General features: G+C 37.9%; 1 protein-coding gene across 2 annotated transcripts; it reads right to left on the bottom strand.

Annotated features, from left to right (window-relative positions):
• Positions 1–5,971: 5,971 nt before the first annotated feature.
• vimr2 (vimentin-related 2) lies at positions 5,972–20,232 on the bottom strand. Of its 2 annotated transcripts, none has more exons than XM_026280473.1 (10): positions 19,866–20,232; positions 18,564–18,717; positions 18,127–18,279; positions 17,843–17,962; positions 16,047–16,142; positions 15,360–15,497; positions 13,355–13,474; positions 9,244–9,354; positions 9,041–9,165; positions 5,972–7,243 (listed from the first exon to the last, which is right to left on the bottom strand). In XM_026280473.1, the coding sequence occupies exons 1-10, from the start codon at positions 19,964–19,966 to the stop codon at positions 7,201–7,203; spliced, it is 1,161 nt and encodes a 386-aa protein (XP_026136258.1). In that variant the 5' UTR covers positions 19,967–20,232; the 3' UTR covers positions 5,972–7,200. The 2 variants fall into 2 exon arrangements, with proteins under 2 accessions (XP_026136258.1, XP_026136259.1); XM_026280474.1 differs by having other exon boundaries at positions 18,564–18,705; positions 19,866–20,229.
• Between the last annotated feature and the right edge of the window lie 47 nt (positions 20,233–20,279).

Genomic DNA, 20,279 nt, shown 5'->3' with positions numbered 1-20,279 from the left:
GAATCATTGCAGTGAATCGGTTTATCCAAATCGGCCCAACGTCTCAAATTATACTAAATTAAATGATACGTTGGATACTAGGGAAGTCTCTTTTTCTCTAACGAATCGATTCAGCTAAAGGATCTTATCGAACATGCACTGTAAATTCGAATTCATTAAAGTCCGATTCAGTCAGACACAATTCGATTTGGTTATGTCATTTATGATGTCTGTTGTACTTAATATAATGTACCTGTTTGACCCCATCACCCTAATTAAGACACTTTTAATAAATCTGAATTTTAAATTGCTAAAATTCAGCTCTTTAATTTATATCATTAGACAGTTAATATCCGTTCACACCAAAGGACTACTGTAATTGATATAACTAAGTTTTTCAGTCCTGTGAGAATAAGGAAGTTCACAGTTCACTGAGATATGACATTGATATGATATGACATATGACATTGCTGGAATAGACGTTCAAAACTATTTAGCCCACAACATTCTACAGTAGGTGTTAACAGGCTTTTGTACTTTGTGTATCTAACTACCTTTTTAAATACTTTGCATTGCTTCAAATTATGATTAGCCGGTGTAGCTTGGCCAGTCACAGTTTCAAAGCAGCTTCCTCACCACTAGTTTTGAAAGTTGTCAGCATTGTCGAGACCTTGTAAGACCTTTTTGATAATGAACCTTAGAAACCTCCTAGGTATGAAACCATGGAGCCTGAATACTCTCTTTTTATACTCGAATTATGAACAACCTATGGAGCCTATTTTCTCTTTTAAACAGGAAATTATATCACTGTATAATGTCCTACAAGCACCTAGACAGCCTGATTTGCAGATCTCAACTGTATATATGTCCCGGTCCCTAGTGGACTTCAGATGTAGCACCTTTGCATGCTCCTTCCACATTTACCCTGCAGGAGAAAGTGTGTGATGTTTATATAGTTTCCATGACGAGAGATGTCCTTTAGAAAGAGACTGAGGAGGTGTTTAATGATCTTCACCACCCTCAGGTTTAGACAACCATTATAGCATCAGTCTCGAACATACACAAACGCTTCTCTCTTCTCTGCAGGATAACCGATGATGGTTGGCTGAGGACAAAAGAGTTTTTTTTTTTTTTCTGCTACAATACCACCCAGAAGCCTAATACCATCCTGATGATTACTCCTGGAGCTGTTGACAAAGAGATGATGTTCTCATGCATATGAAATAACTTGCAGTCTATACATATCAGACTGGTTGCATTATTTAGGTTACCTTTCTTTATTTGCTGTCTCTTGAGGGACACACATTCTTAAACTCGGATATCAGATTCATGAGAAAACCAAACAAAGCATGCAAAGAAAACAAGCACTCTTGAGAGACATCCATATGCGTAAACAAATTATATTCATCCTATGTGGAAATTAAACAATGAGCTGCTATTTCCTAGAATTCAACTTTAATCATCATGCCCATCAATCCTTACTCTCATACTCTTATATTCTAGTCATACTGCACTACTTAAATGCATTTAACAAGGTTAATGTCTTTGGCTTACAGTAAAACATATGGCAAGTCTGTGTGCAGTTTAAAAACGGCAATTAACATTGTTTATGTCCCAATTCCATATGCAAGTAATTCCCATAAAGCATGAATCAACTCCACAATTTCTTTAACAATGGCAAAATAATATCTCTTTGCAAATGCTCATATGCAAACAATTAAATGCACTCAAAAGTGCTTCAATTTGTATTAAAAGGGTTCGGTGAGTTACTTTGCAAAGCATGCACCTATGATATGCCATTTCATGAAGGCTCTGAATGCATTTAGCTTTTGCTCCAGCAGCTCCGCAGCACATTTGTCTTCATCTGAGGCAGCTGCTGAGCTGTGTCTGGCGGACAGCTCCTATTCGTTTGGTTTGATGATTAAATAGATTTTGATTTGGCATGCTGCTGTGTAAACTTCCTGTGTGGCTAACCCTCGGGTCTGGCCTTGCCTCTGGGCCCCCCAAGAGTCCCGAGCACCGTTGCTGTTACTATCCGTCCAAATGACCAGAGTTCAAAAATGCCTGTTTAACCCCCTCATTTCTGGGTGTTCCTCCAGTTCGTTCTCCTGTTTTTCGCACCAGCCGGATCCCAGAGACTTTGTGAATATTAAACAGCACCGACTGCGGGAATGGCTCCCAAATGGGCAGCAGATGTTGTTCGAAGGCGAGGTGAGATTGTTTTGTCTCCAAATGGAGTTTGGATATTTCTAGTTGACAACACATCACAGCAAGTAACCACTAAAGATCGGTGACCACAGTTTTCACCAAAACATAATGGTTACAGATGACTTTGACCTCATCAAACCCTTTTATCGAATATTTACAAACCATATGGCTTATTGCATAAACCTCAGAGGTTGAAGGTAAGTATCTTTTCATCTGTTGGTAATCACTATAAGCTCCATATGTTGTTAAAGTTCCTTAGGAACATTATCCTGCAGCTTTACTCTGATAAAAGGGGATATAATGCCTACCATAATCTCTTTAGTACACAAGATGTGTCTTATGTCTGGTAACATTATCTATCTAGAGTAGAGGAGTGCCAACTCATGCCAGCTTCAGCTGCCAAACTGAATACTAACACTCTAGTCAGTTCAAACTACAACTGCCTTCTGGTTACCTGCTCGACCTGTCAGTTCTGAGAGGAACCAGACCAGTATATGGAGTAAGATGAATGAGTAACTAGTGGAAAATCATTTCAGAGTCTGTTTAAGATCCAGCAGGAGTCATACCTTCAGGCTAATGCTGTATCAAACTCAGTGAGACGAAAGAAAGGAAATGGCTTTGAAGGATGAAGAAGCATGCAAACCCATTTTTAGGGATTTATAAAACTCATATCATGCTTTTCACTCCAAACTAATACTAATAATTGCTGTGATAATGATAAAAACAGATGCTACAAGAAAGTTTATTTTAACATAACACAGAATGAGAATGTTTTATGTACACTGTATATGCATTTATATTAATCATAGGACAAGGGATTGATGAGACAGGCTAGAACTGCATATGAAGCTAAAAGGGTGAGAATTTTTTTAGTATGACACAAAGCAGAGCATTATGATGAATCAGAATCCAGAGCTTGAGCATTTAAAGACAAAATGACTGCAGCATGTTCTTATAATACATAGAATATTATCATCAGTTGGTTTGGTCACACTAGTATAATCTTGATGCGAATGGGATTTAACTGACAAAAAGTTGACAAAAAGATGGTTGTGACAATGAAACTACTGCTAATTTACACATGAAAACCTGCCTAAGTCAGGTTCTAAATCTACCCTGTGATGTTGATGCATTAGCTACATGAAAGCAGCACCTTGAGTGGAAAATCATTAACCCTAGACAATCCAATTAAATTTAAATGTCAAAATAACCATGAAAATATACAGTACAGACTATCACACCAAGGTTACTTCATGGATGATGAAATTCTTTGTGAAATGTGAAATATTTCACACCTATACAGAAGAATGAACATGAAAAAATAAAGACAACCTTGAGCTAGAATGATGTTGTTTGGTGTTCTCCATCATCCTATAGAGAGGGTGAAAGAGTGATGCCTTCTTTCTTCGGCTGGCAACATCTTGCCGAGAGCGGCCTCTGTAATTTATTATTTGTTCGGTTCTTATTATGGAAATACTTTCTCAATTGACTCTAACTTTTGTATATTTTCACAGTGGTTATGTTCTTTCTTTACTCTCTCCCCCCTCCCTCTCTTTGTTTATTTGCTATAATAACATGCTTGGTCTCGTTCTAGGCACAGCATACGTGAACCTTAAAAATGAGTTTTCTCTTTCAAAGGGACTTTGTTTATTTGTTCAGTCGGTCAGGTTGGGATAAAATGGCTAAGAGTGTCTATCAAGAGGTGATCGCTGAATTGAATCAAACGTGTTGCTCTCTAGTGAACATTACCTTGAATACCTAATCCAATTTTTCATGACTGAAACAGCATGTTCTGTTTGGCTCATATATCATAGGGTATTGCCAATGACTACTTTATACACGGTTGGATGTCCATTTTTCATGTGAAATTTTCCTGTACCATGTGTGGAAAGTTGACATTATTTGCCTCGTTGGGTAAATCTCACAAAACCTCGTTTCAAACCAAAATCAAAAGAAAGATATTATATTAAACTATATTAAATTTTCATATATAATGCATTCATTTATCTATAATGAAATATGTATATATTATCACTGTAGTATGGTAAAAACAAATCCTATATTATTTATTTATTTATTAACTATTATATTATTATTTGCAATAAAGAGAACAATGGCAAACACTATTGAGAATATTGTGAATTAAAATGTTAAACATCTGGATTCACTAAGTCACAATAAATGAAAGATAAATACTTACACCTCAAGACACTGTATCACTTATGCAAAATATAATTCCTTATTTTTTATAAATTGTTTGTTATCGAACATGGGTGCGATTGACCCCATATTCTCACTCTGAACCTTATTATTAACATCGGTGTATTCACGCTTACACACAGACTGGATGTGTGGGTAGCAATAACAGACTCAGGTGTGTAAACTTTCATAAGCATTAGTATTAGTTAAGATTAAGAACTGGTGTTTAATCTTTATCATCCATAGATGTCTCTCCGTTGATCTCTGCCTCCATTTTCACTTCTCATCAAGGCCATCAGGATTAAAAGGCCAGGGGTGTCACTGACCACTGACCCAAACCTCAGCTTTGATGACTGACCCCTAATGCCAAGTTGTCAAGGTCTGAAAGCTAAAAGGAAGACCGGCCTCTGACCTCTCAATGTCACTGCTGGTCTACAAGGGGTTAATAGCCCCCCAAAGGTCCCATAAGGGCCCACAGGGGGGTAAAAACGAGGGCTGAAACTCCCATACCAATACATCATGTCCAACCCCTACCATCATCAGCAAAATCACTCCGTTCTTGTTTTAATGAGCAGTTGTTTTTGTTCCAGTCAGTTGTTTTCAGCCTGGATACGTTTTTCAAATGGAGAAAATTGAAATTACGCAATTGTGAATGACTCACAAACCATCCCTACGAAATTAACAATGTAGCACAAATTGATTTAAAAACGCATTACCCATGTTTAAGAAGCCATTTAACTGATCAAATTAAATTTGAGGTACATCAGCACACAGTAAACAAATTAGCAAGTAATGAGAACACAATATTCATCACATTAGAGACCGAGACAAACTGGGAAAAAAAATGCAAAACAGAAAGAACGAAAATGAGACTCGAGTAAAATATGCCCTGCCAAATATCCCCACATGACCTTTTGCTCCCCCCTGCTGATGTCAGATCCTCCCCTCTTCCATTGTCAAACCTCAGGAAAGGCCAGAAGCAAACCAAAATGCCCACAGGCCAGTGGACCAGGCCCAGGGTCCCATACTTCATCACAAGCACCCAGAAGGCTTTGGGGTGGCTGAGTTTTTAAAGAGGGGGAGGTTCAGGGTGATCTGGTGCCCTTGGGCAACAAGAATGACTAAGTACCTCAGCAGTGAAAATAAGGGCCCCAAAGACAGAGCGACTTCCTCTCCTGCCGCCCATGTTTCATATCCACCGAATTAAAGGAGTCAGTTTTGCTGCACAGGTCAGTTTAGGCCTTACCAGATGAGCTTCAGTTCAACAGGAATTCACGGGTCCTGGATAATCTTATCTAATCCATTATTAGCTGCATTTTTCATCTTAAATGCACAGATAACAAGCCTCTGATAGGGTTAATAGCACAGGGCGCTTACAAGTGAGGGTCAATATGAAGACTGAAGGGCTCGCTGGGTAAAACTCCACAGCGCTCCGTTTCAAGACTTCAAAGGTGGTGAAACAATATGGCACTTGACTGACAGAAGGCCGATTGTGGTCTCTTTCAAGTCCGTGTCAGCACAAAACACCCCCATAAAAGTGAAATGTACTGAACTTAGAGTTCAGACAGATGAGGAAAAAGACTGATTGATTTCAAAGGCAAATATTTATTTAAATGCTGTAAGCTGTTGCATCGAAAAGAGTCAGTATTTTCAATTTAAAATGAGCTACGGATGACAAGAGACAGGCGAAATGTCCAACAAGTCAATCAATTTTATCCGTCTTGTCTAGCTTTGTCAATAAGTTTGTATCCAGCTTTTACATTTTATTTTCATAATTTTGGGTAGTTAAGCTACATTTTCTTTTCTGTCCATGTATACATAACACAATACGTAACTGAATATCTGAAGCATTAAATACACTAGCAGTGTGTATATAAGGTGAATGAAATCAAGCAACAATTTCATTAAGTCTCATATATGGGAATTACAAAACCAGACCGGTGCAATTCTGGTCAGACTAAAGCATTTTAATAAGACAAATGATTTTTTTATTCCAAGTGAAACTTTTAAAGCGCATGTAAATGCTCTAAAACAATGTTTGGACAGTACAGGAAAGGTTTAGATTTAACAGAGCACAAGGAAATGTGTGTACATTAAAAAAGTTTGGAGCTGGTGAGATTTATTTATTTTAGTTTAAGTCTCTTACACTCACCAAGTCTGCATTTATTTGATAAAAAAAAAAAAAAAAAAAAAAAACAGGTAACCCAATATGCTGATTTGATGCTCAAGAAACATTTCTTATTACTATTGTTGAAACCAGTTGAGCTGCTTAATGTTTTGGGGAAACAATTATGTTTTTTTTAGGATTCTTCAATTAACAGAAAGTTTATTTCTTTGAAATAGAAGTCTTTGGTATCATTCTAAATGTCTTTATCATCACTTTTGTTTAGTGCATCCTTGTTGGATAAAAAATACTGTTTCTTTAAAAAAATTAAACTTACTGACCCCAAACTTTTTAACAGTAGAGTGTGTATGTGTCTCAGTCACAGGGACTATGAAACTTTCAATAGGAGATTCCAGTGCTGAGAATCCCCCATCACTATCAACACACTCCCACTGCTGCACAGATCCAGTGTTTCTTGAAGACCCGGGGTTACCTGCCACTGACCCGTTATCAATGAGCTTCCACGAACTCCCTGAAGTTCATCTGTCAGTGAAGGTTTACATCTGCTCAGAAGGTTAAGTGTGTCTGACAGCTGTTTTCTTTACTTTCTTGATTTGTGAGACTTGCTGTTAAGGGTTGAATTGTATGTGGTTTTAGTGTTTCTTTGTGTCTGCTTCAGTCCAGAGGAGAGCATCACCTCTTCTTGCAGCTTACAGGCAGCTCAGTCTCTCTTCTTCTTCTTCAACCAAACCCCTGCAGAAGGAAAAGAAGAAGAAAAAATTCGGCTTTTATTTGACCCAAAGGTTAGCCTGAGGCATCTGACTCTAAACACCCAACAAAGAGTAATGTTAAATCTAAATTTTATCTGCACTAGTGAAGAGTTAGGGCAACTGTTAAAACCCCAATCTTACTGTCACGGGGTTCAATGTAGAACTAAACTAAGGGTAATCATAAGCAACTGTTGGCTATGTAGATGCTTCGATAAGAGTCTATATCATTTTGAACTAATGATGGTGCTGAATGTGGAATCAGAGATGCACGTGGCCAACCAACATCTGGCAAAAACTACATTTGGGATTTTTCACAAGCCAAATGCCAATGGAGATGGCAGCACGGTGCCATTAGGGGTTTGTGGAGCAGACAGCTCTCTAAAATCTGCAAGAACATACAAGCCAAGCCTTCATCTCTTATTCATCAAGGATGAGAAAGCAGCAGTAATATGAAACTAGTATATTGAGAAAAATGTGTATCTTACTGCAAGGGCCAGAAGGCACAAAGGTGTGATGTATAAGCAGTCTGGCCTACTGACTAAGACAAAACCGTCTTTTTCTGTCCATTTTAATGAGCTATTGTTTGTAAACTTGTCGTTTCCTAAACCTCTAAGGGCAGGAAGCTCTATGTTAGGGGCATTTCAAAGGATTAAGGTTACATGGTGGATGCGTCATGCCACATACATCAGTGGAGATGGAGAGTATTCCCAATCCGGTGATGTCATGAAAAAAAAAACATGTTAAGGAAAGCAGGAAATTACTTCATGTTTCTGCAACTGTAAGGGGATGCACTTCCTGTGACCCATCTTGGCCTCAGGAATGAGGGCACTATTCTTAGGGATGTCTTCATCATGCATTGTGTCATTCATTTACCCTGCAGTGCAATGATATAATACAACACACATCTATTCTTTAAAATGTAAATATATATTAAAGCGAGATGGGATATTTGATATTTTGTTTTTTTTATTCATATATTTATTTAGTCTTTGCTCTATCATTTTCCTATTTTCCATTTTAAAATTGGGGTGGGGGCAAATATCACATATGATATTTTGATTTGTCTGTCTTACAGTCTACTTGGTAAAACCTTAGGTCTGATTACTTGTAACAGTAATAGCTATTTAATTATTACTTTTAATGGTAAAAGCACACTTCTCTGCAACAAGCTGAATTTTTACACAACCTTTCAAAAGTTTAGGGTCAGTATTGTTTATTTACTTATTTTAAACATTAATATTTGTAGAAGTTAGAATAAAACATTATGATGTCCCAAAAAGGTTTCATTATAAAACAAACAAACAAACTTCTCTTTAAACTTTTTCTATTCATCAAAGAATTCTGAAAAAAATATATCATGATTTCCACAAAAACATTGTTTTTAACAATGCTAACAATAATAATAAAAAAGAAAATCTTGATCACCAAATAAGCATATTAGAATGATCATGAGATACTGAAGACTGGAGTAATAACTGCTAACCCTAACTTTGTAATAAATTACTGTACATATTAAAATGTATTAAGATAGAAAACAGCGATTTTAAATTGCTGTATTAATTAACTCTTAGCTTTAACTTCTAGACGATTTCACTTTTTACTATATAATTGATCCAAATAAAAAGCAACTTTAAAGCATGAGACTTTTTACCAAAATATTTAAATATTTCACTGATCCCAAACTATTAAATGTTAATGTACTATGTTAATGTATGAGCATCAATAACAGCAAAGCTTGCCTTTACACAGCACCAGTAATGACTCTTATAACTTGTATCACCTGTAAGCAGCTATCTCTATGTCTAGATTCATCTTCTGATTCAGCAGTTCTTCATAGTCCCCACTCTGATCCTTCATCTGGAACTGAAGATCAGCCTCCTCCTCCTCCAGCTGACAAATGTCATTCTGAACATAGACAGCACTGTGGTGAGATACTGAGAACTGCTGCAGCAGAACATGAAGAGTGAGTGTGTGTGTGTGTACCTCCAGCTCCTCTATCTCCTCCAGGTATTTGGTTTTCCTGCCTTCTATTTCAGCCTCCAACTCGTCTCCACGCTTCTCCAGCTCTGTCACTTCTTTCTGCAGCTCTGCAATCTACAGTCACACAATCATACAGCACAAGGAAAGATTTGGACACACCTGACTGATTGTATGTGTGATCAAAATACTTAAATGCATACGGTTTCATTTATTACAAATGTATAAAATAAATAAAGGATTAGACACGATATTACACCAGAGCCAACAAGGATCCAGCATATAATTTGGAAACTATCAATACTCTTTAAAAACCACACCATAAAGTTGGCCAGATTGTGCAGAGCTATAATCTAGACTAAGGGTGGATAATTTAAATCTAAAATACAAGAAAGTTTTATTTGTTTAACTTTATCATCACTATATAATTTCCATAACTCCCTTTATGTAATTTCATAGTTTTGATGACTTTACAATGTGGGAAATGGTAAATAATTCAACAAAAAAAAAAATGAATGCAAGTGTCCAAACAAAGACTTTCACTGTGCATAAACATAAACTGATGCAGATCCACAATGGATAACAACACAGAGCAGAGCTTAACATGACATTGTTGTAATTAATGACTCTTTTGGTCTTAAACTAGCAATTGTGAGAACATGTCTGAAAACAGTCGAAGTTTCATGTTGCATATTCACCCATCAACAAACACAACGCAGAGACCTGTCAGCCACACCTCTGTGCACGAGCTGGCCTGCTGTGAGTAATTACTGTAATCAGGTAAGTTAAACAGTCAGCTGTCAGAGATGGATGGAGATTGCACGCTCTGCTTCTCTTTCAGGTAGATCATGGGAGGCTCCGAGCTCTGTTATTAACAAGCTGATGATACGTCAACCGATGAAAATGGTTGTTACTCCGGTCTGGGTCTGGAGTGAGAGTAAGGTGGTCTGGCCGGTGGCCCCCCCACTAGATAAAACTAGCCATGTCTACAGCTAAACGAGACCTGATTTCACCACCAACAGTTTGTTTAGGCAAACTGTCTCAGAGAGCAAAAAGATCACTAGTATCCTTCCTTAATGGCAAGAGAGATAGGCCAACAAGTAAATTAGGGTCCAAAAATGTGTCCAAAACCAAGGACATCTGCCTGCTGCCCTGTCAAAAAAATAAATAAATCATAGAGAGCATTTTAAGAAAACTGTGGGTCAGTGGCAAAACTCTAATTTTTGTCTTGATATATTAATTTACATTAAACTACATTAAAAATGTAATTTAAATATATAAAGATTTGAATTTTGCTCTTCTATGAGGAGTATTTATTTTTATTTTACATTTGAATTTATTATGATAATTTTCTGGGGCATGGAATAAAAAAAATATCCTGACATTATAATGAATTAAAAAAAAAAGTATTTTTTAAAAACATGCTGAGGTCAATACATCACTTAAAATATCAGTTTATCTGAGATCAAGGCACGGTTAGCTCAGGTTGTAAAATGTCATGTGGTCCAACCTTCCAAAAACCTGCTATTTTTGATTTAATAATCCATAATATTTGTAAAGGGTTCAAATAAAATATAAAAAAATAGCATTTTTTACTGAAAAATACACTGAAAACATTTTTGAAAATTATGAAGTTTTATACACTCACTTGGATATACGGATACACTTGGTGTATGGATAATGCGTTAATACATTTTAATAAAAAAAAAAATTACATTTGTATTTTATTAATAAATGTTTTTCAAATAGAAATTGGAATTAGACATTAGCATGTGTTTTAAATGAGTAATTCAAAAGATATTTGACTTTTCTTAGTCCTGGACACTCTTATTTCTCACTGACAACATGCATGAATTCAAGCGAGTTTCATAAATACGGAATATTTCTCGACTACAAAACATATTTCCCAGCAGAAATGGGATCATTGGTTACAGAAGTCATTCTTCTTTCCGCCAGCCACTGAACCGCACAGAAGGAATTGGATATCATATAAAAGACATCTACGCTGCTTTCAAAACCTGACCAGTTGAAGGGATTTTAGTAGACAGGATGTTATAGAAACACTGGATTCACACGTGCCTCCAAGGTAGGAAGGCATCCTGCAAAGGTTTCTGACACAAGCTAAGAAACACAACAGATAGGAGAGAAAAGAAGAGAGAAAATACAGAGAGAATGTAGTATGAAAGGAGGAAGCAAGACTGTCCATCACTGATCAGGAAACAGGATCCTTTGTTATGAGAGCGAGCAGTTCACTTGAAGACGGTCGGTTTATTTTAAGAGAGGGGCTACGACCACAACCACAATAATTAGAACCAAACCGCCCTGTTTGTTATCTTAAACGTAAAGGTGTCAGTTGTGGCTGGCCAACGATTTTCTGTAGCAGCAAACATAAATCCTGAATGATTTCCCTTTTGTCACTTTTTCTTCCCTGCCTCTTTTTTTTTTTCAACCTAAAGTTTCTCTTCCTGTCGGGTAGGGAGGCTGACAGGTGAGATTTTATTACGGCTCACTGCGATTTGCTGTCTCCCTAGGCGCTGCAGGAATGTGTGAAGTTTATGAAGTTTATCATTGGGGATGAGAGTGCGTCGGCAGACTGTGAAATGTATTGTTCATAATGGAAGACAGTGAGGAAGATAAACACTGTTAGAGACGATACACTCCTCACAAACTCCTGGTCCTATCTCTCAGAATAAACACTCCGGGCAGCAGGAGTTCTCTTACTTTATTTCTCAGCTGTCAGTCTGACTGAGGACGCTGCACTGTGAAACACCATCCCCCACAAAAACTCCTCAGCTTTCGCCTGCTCTCCTAAACGCTGATTTTCAGCATTAGGGCTGACACAGGAACTCCCGTCTGATGCTGAGCTGTTGAGGTGGTGGGTGTTCAGGTCAATCATTGGAGTTAAGCTGTGGCCATGTACACACCGCACAGGCTTGAGAGTCACAACCACAGTTTAACGTAGGGCCAAATCCCTTAAATTATTGTTCTGTGACCACAGCGATTATAAGAGCTCAAAACAGCAAGACAAATATGGACAAGCACCTCTACCTCTACCCTTTCTCATTTGTACAATGACAGACTCACGAGGGAGTCTGTCTCCTAAAATGTAACATTGAAGAGCCTAGAGACTTTATTTTACAAATTACAGAATAGTTGAAATGGTTCGTCAGCAGCATTTGGTTACCTTTCACTGTAATCCTGTCTGTTTTTGTAATCCTGACTGTGTTTGTGACACATTAATGTCTCTGCTTTGTACAAATATTTCTGCCTGTTTTTATAAAATCTAAAATTATAAAAGTGCAACATGGATTCTACAAATATGTTCCTAAAAAAGTATTCCTGTGGCTCAGTGGTAGAGCATTGCATTAGCAGCACAAAAGGTTGTGGGTTCGATTCCCAGGGAACACACATACTGGTAAAATAAAAATGTGTAGCCTGAATACACTGTAAGTCGCTTTGGATAAAAGTGTCTGCTAAATGCATAAATGTAAATATAAATCCACTTTATTTCTTCAAAAACAGTGATATTTTGGCCAACTTGTCTGATGAATTGTCTGGTGAAATATAACTACTACCAAACAAAGTTTCCTGTACAATCAATTCAACATTATTGGATGTTACTATACTCTACTAACCAATCAATGAGACTGTTAGCATATTTAATTTATAATAACAAAACTACATTTTTCATTACAACATATAGTTCCCAGTTCTCTTAGAATCACAAACAATATAACCGTTTATTGTGAGCTCAGTAACAGTTCTGGGCTGCGTTTCTCAAAAGCATCGTAAGCTTAAGTACATTGTAGACCGATTCACTAAGCGAGTCTGATTCAATCTGCTAACTCACAGGCACGTTTAAGACCATTATGTACTGGATCATAAGAATAATTTGTGTGTAAATCAGATGGTGTTCATTATTTCATGTAGGAAACAGTAGGGTATGCACTCTTAATGAGACGATATCTGCCTAAACTAAAACTAGGTTTTGTAAATTGCCACCAAATGTGACAAAAATGTAAATTTTTGTCCAAAGGTTTTGTTTTTTGCCTAATTTGCAACCATTTTGGTAGCAGTCTGGAGCCCTGAAGTGGTTTTTAATGGTAAACTCACTCACCAAGTTCTTGAGGACATTCACATCAGTCTCTTTGGAGACGTCCTTCACTTCCCCTCCAGTCAACTTAGCCAGCTGCTCCTCCTTCTCCTTTCCTGCAGCGCTCGAGGCTCTGAACTCAAACTGAAAAGCAGGAAAGGTTCACAGCTTTAAGTTTCTTCCATCTCTGAAGAAGAGTTACCACCCATTAAGTTCTGCAGACTGCAGGCGGTGAAGATGAATCACTGATTATTCCCAGAAGAAAGAAGAGCAAATGAAGGCCCATCAGGTGAGCAGGTGCAACCAGTCAAAAATCAGCCTACGATTACTGTTTCCCCAAAATGCCAATCAATATCAATTGTGAGCGAAACAATTGGACCTTGTGCGACGCTAATGAAACAAAGCACTAGTTTTTGGTTCTGAGACCACCTGAGAGCGAGCAATGAATAGAAAAGCAGAGCAAATGAAAATAGAGAGGGGTGGTAAAGGATGCGTTTGTGCATGTGTGAGCTGGTTTTTGTGCATGTACAACTTTTGGCACAAGAGCAGGAGTTGTTCTTGGCCTGCTTATCTTACACCCACACACATACACACACTAGAAGTCTCTAATAGACTATAGAGGCTCTCCAGTGTCTTCTTGTAGAAGTGCTCTCTTCTCCTCTCCAGACTCATTCTGCATAGAAGCCTGGGAAGGGCTCCAGAGCTCTGATTACCACCGTGACCCTGGTCGAGAGCAGGCCACTTTTGGGGCAAATGAGGTTAAAGGGCACTGGTGCTGTAGGATGACCTTTAGAGAGTCCTCACTCCTCAAACGACACAGAGGGGACAATAGTGCTCTGTGCTAGATGTGGACAGAGCTCTCCGTTTAACAAAACTGTCCCCTGAAGTAAAGTGTGAAAGAGGAAGAAAAATGCCACAATGTGGTGTGTTAAGAGGTTAGCTCACCCAGAAGGATGATTCTGTCATCATTTGTGTCATTTAATCCTTCTAGATCATTTTGCAGTGCTTGATATTGTCCATTCACTTTCATAATATGAATAAGAGCAGCATGAGCATTATGCTACATTTCTCCTTTTCTGTGCCACAGAATAAAGCACTTTTTTTGCTGAACCAATCCTTTAAAAGGAATGTTTCAGGGATGATAACTAAACAGACATTATGTGAAAATGTTGATATTACAAATACTAGTCCCACTGCAAAAAATATAAAGACAATATAAATGTTATCTTAACTTTACAGCTTAAATAATATCTATATATTTTTTAACTAAAGACTTTAAGTGCTTAAATAAGCTTTAAATTTAGGCCTTTGAACCCCCTGGAATGCGGTTTACTTTTATTATCTTATATATTATTCTATTAGTATATTACATTAACTGATTTTGATTGATTTTTACCATACATTTCTGTCATATGGACATCCACTTGAGATAATCTATTAATAAATACAATGTAGAAACTTTAATTTTCTGTAAAGCTGCTTTGCAATGATTTGCATCATGAAAAGCGCTATACAAATAAACTTGAATTGAACTGAACATTGTCTTTTATATGTCTCTTTAAAGAAGTCAAGGCAGACATTGACCAAAAATACAGCAAAAAAAAAAAACTGTTAAATATTACATCTTTAAATAAGTGTTTTCTATTTTTAATACATTTAACTGTTAATTCTCAGCAGCCATTACTCCAGTATTCAGTGCCACAAGATCTTTCATAAATCTTCCTTATTATTATTATAATCGCTGAAAACAGTCGTGCTGCTTAATATTTTTGTGGAAACCGTGATCCTTTTATTCAGGATTCTTTGAGAAAATGTTAAAAAGTACAGCATTCATTTATTAACATTCTAACTGTCTTAACTGTCACTTTTAATAAATATAGTGCATCCTTGCTGAATAAATGTATTTTAAAAAACTTACTGACTCAAACCTTTGAACAGCAGTGTATATGATAGAAGCGCTGTCAATTTAGCTTGTACTTACAATGTCAATATTTATTGAGAGGGTTCTATGACTCTATGTGTAATTCACCTTGAGGCTCTGAGCTAGTGTGCCATAGTGCTCCTTGATGTCCATGATGGCTGGAGAGATATCAAAGGAGGGGAACTGCAGGGATACAGTAGGAGAACCTTCATCCGGAGTCCTGGGCTCACACAATTTCCCCAGCCTCTGTGGACAAAACAACATTATGACTTTCTGTTTCTCCTCAGGTAACAATATCTGCTCGTGCGAGAAAGGGCTAGCGGTTCATTAATCTGGGCCTGATGAAGTGTTCACGAAAAGGAGATTGAGTCCAAGTCTCAGCTTGTTCTCCTCAACATGAATAATGAGAGAGTGGCAGATGTATCAAGATAATAATAGCAGTTAATAAAACAAGACAAAACTTCTGTTTTCACTTCATTCACTTGAACTGTGAGTTATGCCGCACGTCCCAGAGGGAGGTCAATGGATATTTCTCTGTTTCCAGCACTTGAGTACCCACAGACTCCCCATATACTATATTCTTTCATTTTGTGTTTTTAGGACCGTGTTTCCTGTCAGTATCCATTCCCCACAAAACCTGTTCCACTTACGATCAGAGGAGACGCTTTTAAATGGCGAAACCCCCAGAAGACCATTCCAAGAATTCAGAGATCTAAAGCAAAATGGCTCTTTCTGATCACAACTAAGAAGTAACAAGAAGAAGTGTTATTGACGCAATATTCTGCGTGGCCTTACCGTTTCGTGCTGCCTGTCCATGGCGGCCAGCTGCTCCTCATAGATGGCCCCTTGCTCTCGAAGGGCCAGGCAGTCAGTGGTAATTGCATCCACCTCCTGAGCATGGCAACGGAAATAAAAGTCAATTCAAACACCAAGCTCTTACCCCTCTTACATCTTCTATCGTGAGCATCATCAGTGCCACCAGGTTTTTCCCCAGCAAAGACTGCAATGCAGGGAAGGAGAGATCAACATACGCAGCCCGACATCCAACATTCAGACAAAGCCGTGCTTTATTCGGCTCATCTGGGTATCTTAAGTGCCTGATTAATTGGCGATGAATTCAATTACTCAGAATGAAAGCATTTGCATGCGAATGCTGCAGTGTGACGGTGGGTCTGGGCGGCAGAGGAAGCGCATTGCACACACACGCTTCCCTGGAGCCTAGAATTGGCACAGTGGCCGCTGTTCCCGTTATCTCAGCGTGAACACAAGCCCAGTACTGGAGAGAGTCTAGACAGCGTTTCGATGCCGATTTGCTTCCTCTATTCTACATTGCCGAAGGGCTAAAATACACTATGGTGGACGCATTCCAGTGAGTTGCTTTAAAATTATGCTTTCTCATGCCATTTTCTTTGCATTTAATCATTATCATCGCTTCTTTAAAATGCCAGTTAACACCAGAATAGTGAATTCAAACTAGCGAAAATACAAAATTGCATGCTTATGTCTCTAAAGTATATTATTTATACAGCTGCAACCCGTCTCATATATTATCCTAGTGACTACCTCTTTGGTTCTTTTCCTGTTTTATTCTTTCCCTCCAACCCTCCTTTCTCCTCTCAGCCCAGCCGGAGAGCTAAGCCCTGCTCTGTTGCATCTAGGAGATATGAGAGGCTGAATGAATGAGTATTAGGCACGGTGAAAGCTTTCCCACATCTGCTCTTTTACTGGAGATGTGCTCTGACATCTTTGGGGTGACAGAGTGGTTTCTACAGAAAGAAGCTCGGGTTTCAGAGTGGCCGCTGGCCGGGAGTCAGCAGGGCCTGTAATCAGGACTCTCCAGAGTGGATCTGGGAGCAGCAGCTGTGCTGTGCCACTCCAGGGACTTTCACACACCTCCACTGGAGTCAGAGCACCCCGCCCCACCCACAGCACAGACTAACACTGCCATCTAGTGGCAGGGAAAGTGTAGAACTTCGCAAAAGTTTATTTAAAAGCTTGTATCCTGGTGTATTAATGCATAGACTTGAATCTGGTAGGAATTTGATCAGTCTTGTTATTGTTAACTTAAATCAAAACGATTTAAAATTATTTTTGGTAACTAAACTAAAATAATTTAAAATATTAAATAAAAAGCTTAAAAAAATAAATACTTAAACTAAAATGCTAAAAATACCAGTAATAGTAATATTACTAGTAGGAGTAGTAAATCAAAATAAAAACAGTACTGGATATGTTGTGTTTGTCAAACTTGTCCATAGTTAATGTGTCCACAGAGTAAAACATACCAGCAATATTTGATATATTTTCTCTAGTGGTTTATTCTGTGTGAATTGGGAAACTGACACATCCACTAAAAACGATCTCAGAGCAGTTGGTCTAAAAATAAACCACAAAAATAACAAGAGAAGTGAAAATAAAAATGTTAGTTCTGAGGAAAGACCATGTATCATTTCTTCAATGGGTTGGCTTGATATTAGAATGCATCAAAACCAGTGAAATTCTACTTTAAATGTGGTGAAAGTGTCCAAAAACATTTAAGGCCTGTATGTACACCACATATCAAATAACATCTGCAGTATTCACGGCATTACCACAGAAACATCTTCTCGCTCTTGCTGGAGGAGTCTCTTGTGCTCAACAACCTGATCGTATTTCATCTGCAGACGCCGCAGCTCACCCTTCAGCTCCTCCGTGTTGCATAAAATCAGCTCCTATGGGAAACGAAAGGCCAGCAGCAATGAAAGAACCAATAAAATAAATCACGTGTTCAAGAATCAATGACATCTGAAAAGAAAAAACGCGACTTATTAATTTAATTACATCAAGTTAGGCATAAACATCCAGCACCACCCACGCTGGAGTTTCTGAGAGGTACCTTCTCTTTCCGTAGCCTCTCTATCACTAAACTGTAGTCCACAGGATCGCTGATGCTGACGGTGCTGGAGGAGATCTGCTCCGACTCCAGCATTTCCTCCAGCTCGAGAATCTCTGCCTCCAGAGATTCATTCTCCTCTTCTAGACACCGAACCTACAATAGTCACAAAAGTAGAGGACATGTATAATTGCAATTGCTTATGCTCAAACTGTTGTATATTATTCTTCCACGCAGTAGAGGACACTGTGACTGCAGCATCTTCATGACCTTAATATGATTTTCCTCAAACCCTCAGGAAATGACTGACCCCATTAAACATCATGGAAATATGATAATTGGGACACACAGGGAACCCATTAGATCCAGCATGAGCACAGCTGGTTGTTAGCCAGCAGAACCTTGGGTGTGTAAGATGTGGAAATGTTCATATGGCTCACCACGTCGATGAGGCCGGCCAGGCGATCATTGAGGCCGGCGATGACGAAGCGTTCATTGACAAATCGTGCCACACCCTCCTTGTTTAGGGCACGAGCTGCAGCAAAATCCAGCTCGGGACATTCACGCACTGAAACTCCACCCCTGTCAAACACACTGAAAGCTTTCCGAAGTCTGCAACGGCTTGTTTATTTTCAATGCAAGCATAAGCTGAAGGAAAAAGAGGAAATACTGAAGCATAAAAGAGCTTAACTGATAACATGTTTATGTAGTTTATTTAGAAACCAGAGAAAGAAGGAAGAGTGAAGTCACTGTTTACATGATTCAGTTTAGTTTAGTTTTTCCTCCCATAGTTATTATAAGATAACTTTTTTCAAAAGCCATTTGAGTCCCTTAGTGTTATGATCTAGTTATTCTGGTACAATCAGTAGGTAAATATCAGATCTAAACAAACATGTTCTTTTAATTGAATCCCTTTGTAAGTTTACAATTCATCTTTCAGCAATACAATTCAGCTTTGCCATCACAGTAATAAATTACCATTTACAATATTAAAACAGAAAACAATAACTTTACATTGTAATATTGAACAATATTGCCCTTTTTTATTATTAAAATGCAGCTTCTTTCAAATTTTTTTTTTTTTGTCAAAAACTGTATTAACCCATAACGTTTACATATGTGATCATGGACCACAAAACCAGTCATAAGTAGAATGTTTATATTTCCAGCAAAAAAAAAAAAAAAATATTATGGGTAAAAATTATCTATTTTTCTTTCATGACAAAAATCATTAGGATATTTAGTAAAGATCATATTCCATGAAGATATTTTGTAAATCTCATACAGTAAATATATCAGACCTAATTTTTGATTAGTGATGTGTATTGCCAAGAACTTCATTTGGACAACTTTAAAGGCAATTTTCTCAATATTTAGATTTTTTGCACCCTCAGAGTCCAGATTTTCAAATAGTTGTATCTCAGCCAAATATTGTTCTGTCCTACCAAACTATACATTAAATGGAAAACCTATTTAGCTTTGAGATTATGTATAATCCTAATTTAAAAACAACAATGACAAATACTACTACTGGTTTGAGAAGCAAACCATAAATTCATTCTTTTAGAAACAAAGCAAAACCGCTAGGAATGAAGATGAAATTGAATCCTGCTCTAACGGTGCGTTTATACTGACAAATTCTCTGAAATGCCAATATAACAATTCTATGTTGATTACTAGATCTTCATAATCCAGGATTCAAAAAAGCATACGTGAAGGCTCTTAGATCTGTAAGCACTGACCTGGCAGTGAAGCGGGCCTGGACTCCACAGCGTCCTGCAGCCTGGCTCCACTGCTCCTCCTCAAACAGTTTACGGTAGGAAGACACTCTCAGCAGGGCCATGACAGCAGCAGGACAGCAAGAAGAGATGACAACCGCACAAACCGGGGGTCTTTATATACGCCGGTGCTGTGAATGTCACAGGCACTTGTGGGATCTCTCACTGAGCACAAGGTGGACTAACTAGAGCAACAGCATCAGAAAATAAACCTTTCACATGGAGCAGAAACAATTTAGAGACTGGAGGCCACTCCTTCAGAAAGCAGTTATACTGGGACAATGACAAAGGTTGCACTAGCATTACTTATTTGAGCAATAATAATAATAATACTACTACAGACTTAGCAAGCACCAGTAAAAAACTAAAACAAACAAA

This window comes from Carassius auratus, chromosome 14, assembly GCF_003368295.1.
Source record: "Carassius auratus strain Wakin chromosome 14, ASM336829v1, whole genome shotgun sequence".
NCBI classification, from domain to species: Eukaryota; Metazoa; Chordata; class Actinopteri; order Cypriniformes; family Cyprinidae; genus Carassius; species Carassius auratus.
The sequence above is the reverse complement of the archived record's forward strand: the minus strand, read 5'-3'. Positions and strand labels throughout refer to the sequence as shown.